The sequence below is a fragment of the Notothenia coriiceps genome, unplaced genomic scaffold (genome assembly GCF_000735185.1).
Source record: "Notothenia coriiceps isolate Sejong01 unplaced genomic scaffold, NC01 NC01_scaffold00022459, whole genome shotgun sequence".
NCBI lineage: Eukaryota > Metazoa > Chordata > Actinopteri > Perciformes > Nototheniidae > Notothenia > Notothenia coriiceps.
In genome coordinates, this window is record NW_011355160.1 from 1 (window position 1) to 3,425 (window position 3,425).

Genomic DNA, 3,425 nt, shown 5'->3' on the forward strand with positions numbered 1-3,425 from the left:
ACTGCTTATTATGTTTCATTTGAGGAATTATCTCACGTAGAAGGTGAGTAACAAGAACAATTTAGAATTTTTTTTGGGGGGCATTGCTAACTGTGACTAGTTCTATAATCCAAAAATTATCTTAAGAATCCAGCACCACCATGGAATACACAGATTTTTCAAAAATTGAGTAACCTGATATGGCCGGATGTTTCTACAACATGAGAGACTCTTCCAGCAGTTCTACAGTGACAGGGCTGAACTGCCTCATGGTGTGAAATGGAAACATGGGGTGCAAATTGAAGGGAAGTGTGCCTCAAAAACAGGATACATTTGATATTAGGTATTCAAAGTAAAGCTCATTTCTTACCAACTCGCCCGCACAGCTTCGATGTCACTCACTAAGTTTTGGGCCAAACAAATTCCAAAGATCTGTGGATCAAAGAAAAAAAAAACACATACTTTTAAAACAGATGCATTATTTTTCTGGAACATTATAAAGGTTTCACATAGGAGTGGACCTGACCTGCAGTAGTGCGACCCCGATGAAGATGCCCGCCACCAGGGTCAGGTTGTCCTGCAGCCACTTCTCAAACTGAGGCACGCAGCCCTTCACGTTGATGTAGTCCTTCTGCTCCGAGTCCTGCGGGAACACACACTCATCATCGTACACTTTAGATCTGGCTATTTGTTCCCGCAGGTTAGAAACGTTCAATATACTGTAGTTTTATTTTTACTGTACCAAGTTTCTCACATATTTATATAATATTGTCTTTTTTTTTTTTAAATGTTTTAGAATAGTCTTTAAAATAGTTTTTTAAATAACTTACTACTTCCTTTAAAAAAAAAAAAAAAACATATTCTTCTTTCTGTGTCTCTGTATGCCCATTTACACCAAATTCCTTGTATGTGTAAACCTACTTCTGAAAAACAAATGAAGAATTTAACATTTGATAAAAACTCAGTCTTGATGAAAAGATAAATGTTGGTTTAAAAAAGAGAAAATATTCACATTCATCAGTCAAAGTTCAGACGTCTGCTACTACTCTTCATTTGAGAAAAATCTCAACACTATGGAAACTCTTGAATGGGAATGGAAGCAGTGTTTAGCCACATCTGCAGACTATGGTAATGGCCATGATGATAGAACACTATTAAACCTCCAATAAGATTAATTCAAATAATAATTAATGGATATCTGATTTTATATCTGTTTTTAATTTCTCACTAAATCAGGTCAGGCCATGTCTTTCCAACAACTAAATTAACATTAATCAGTTCTAAAATGTAACATCTGTCACATCGGATATTTTCCTACCCTTTCATTTCGAAGTGAAAATAATAATAATAGTTTTTAAATCAATAGCAAGATTTAGCATTAGCATGATTTTTGGACTATTAGCAGCTTTAAAAACACCTTCAGCCTTCCTTTAAAACCCATGTAACATCACTAGCACTAAATAGCTACATAATATCTATAAAAAGTGAACAAAAACTCCAACCGAGTCATAAATAAGAGAAGAGAATCTAAGAGAGAGGAAGAGTGAGTGAAGACTTACTGGTTTAGCTCGGATGTCGTATCCACACTGAGTGTTTATGACGTCCTCCTACAGACACAAAGAGCAGCTGTATATTAAAAACAGCCTTGTTATGTGACAAGCAATACAAAGACATGTTTATGTACAGGAAGGGTTCAAATTCAAAAAGGGAAATCTGAATTAGCTTGACCTAATGTGCTACGTAATTAAGTTCATTTACTCAAGTACTGTCCTTAAGTTTAAAATGTACCGGTAGGTACTTTTACTTGACTTGAGTATTTCCACATTATGCTACTTTATACTTTTTACTCCACTACATTTATTTTACAGATTTAGTCACTAGCTACTTTGCAGATTTAGATTTCTAATACAAAATACATATCAATTAATGCATTATTATAGGTCAAGCTAGCGACTAGTATATCAAGTCATTCAAATAAACCCCACTTTTACCAAGTGCAACGTTGAAATCATGGTCATGCATCAATAATTATGATAAAACAATTGTAAACATGTGGTGCTTAAATGAGCCATTCTGCATAACGAGTACTTTTACTTTTGGTACGTGAAGTATATTTTAATGCTACAACTATAACTAACATGTTCATGGAGAAGTGAAGAAATGAGGGTCTCGTACCGCGGGGTCCTTGGTGCAGCAGGAGAAGGGGACTCCACACTTTTCCCGGCTGGGATTCCCATCAGTACAGTTAAAGTAGATGTTGAGGTTCCAGTCGTCCGCTCCGAACGCACCGCAGCAGTCCCACTGAAGCAGAGCAGAGAACTGTTAGAGGCTTTATCTGAATTACAGGTTTCCTCTGTTGACCAACATGATCAAATACATTTTTTTTTAAATACTAGTACGAGTGGATCTGACTGGAAGTACAATAAGGATGATGTTGTGTTTAACTATAAATGAACATGCTGTTTTTCTAGCGTACGTATTCCTGGGTGAAATCGATGAGGTTCTGTAGATCGATGTCGTCGCGGTACGCCCGGATGTTGTTGTTGATGAACAGGTTGAGCTGGTCTTTAATCCAGTCCTTGAAGACAAACGCCAGGATCCCCGTCGTCAACTCCAAGAAAAAGATGATTCCCAGAAACACGGAGAACTACAGCGGTCAGAAAGACAAACAGTGGGTGAGTTTCTCCATCAGTCATCCCATCAGCGTGCAGAATGGACGTCTTGTCATGGAACGTACAAACTTCAGTAGAAAGGTGTTCTCCCGCAGTGCTCCAATACATCCTGCAAAGCCCAGGATGAACATGATCCCCCCGACCACCATGAAGAGCCAGACTGGGTCTAGCCCCCCCAGGTCTGTGATGGACGAGATGTTGGACAGAACCCCCTGAGGACAGAGACAGAACCGGTCAGAGCCAGTCTCTGGAGGACTGAACATCTGCCAAGAGGGTCGCAGTGACATCACACAGGATGGAAGCACAAATAGAAACAGAAAAGGTTTTACCCTCTGATACACGCTGCACTCCGATTCATTTTAGACCCATTTAGAATACTAAACCAGATACCTAGGGACCAGAGTTTCCGTTAGAATTTTTTTTTGCCGGTCAACATCTCCGTTAAAGTTGAAATTTTCTGGACAAAATGAGAAAAGCGCCGGTCAAAGGCCTTCTTTGTTATTTATTGAGCTTTAAAACAAATTGATAACGACTCTATACAAACTAATTATAGTAGATCAACTACATTATTCAAAAGTGTACAGTAACTTTGGATAATAACAAAGGGATAGCCTCTTTTCCTCTTTCTCCCTCTCCTGACAGCCCGTCAGTATCTCATGCAGCTCGCTGATCCAGTAATGAGTGACCCGACAGTAAAGAATAAATATATGTATAGTTTAGCTAGTTCCAGAGGTAGATAAACTAGCTAAGTGTGTTAGGTCTAACTTAAAGTGT

General features: G+C 38.4%; 1 protein-coding gene across 1 annotated transcript; it reads right to left on the reverse strand.

Moving 5' to 3' along the window:
* Window positions 1-325: 325 nt before the first annotated feature.
* Window positions 326-3,078, reverse strand: LOC104953997 (tetraspanin-5-like). The gene is made up of 6 exons (XM_010781042.1): window positions 2,717-3,078; window positions 2,456-2,626; window positions 2,155-2,280; window positions 1,539-1,586; window positions 506-622; window positions 326-411 (listed from the first exon to the last, which is right to left on the reverse strand). The coding sequence occupies exons 1-6, from the start codon at window positions 2,936-2,938 to the stop codon at window positions 346-348; spliced, it is 750 nt and encodes a 249-aa protein (XP_010779344.1). The 5' UTR covers window positions 2,939-3,078; the 3' UTR covers window positions 326-345.
* Between the last annotated feature and the right edge of the window lie 347 nt (window positions 3,079-3,425).

Coding starts and splice junctions, on each gene's coding strand:
- LOC104953997 (XM_010781042.1), bottom strand. CDS start 2,938: ATGTCACTGCGACCCTCTTGGCAGATGTTCAGTCCTCCAGAGACTGGC. Junction 2,281..2,455: donor TCGATTTCACCCAGGAATAC/GTACGCTAGAAA, acceptor GCTCTGCTTCAG/TGGGACTGCTGCGGTGCGTT. Junction 412..505: donor TCGGGGTCGCACTACTGCAG/GTCAGGTCCACT, acceptor TTTGATCCACAG/ATCTTTGGAATTTGTTTGGC.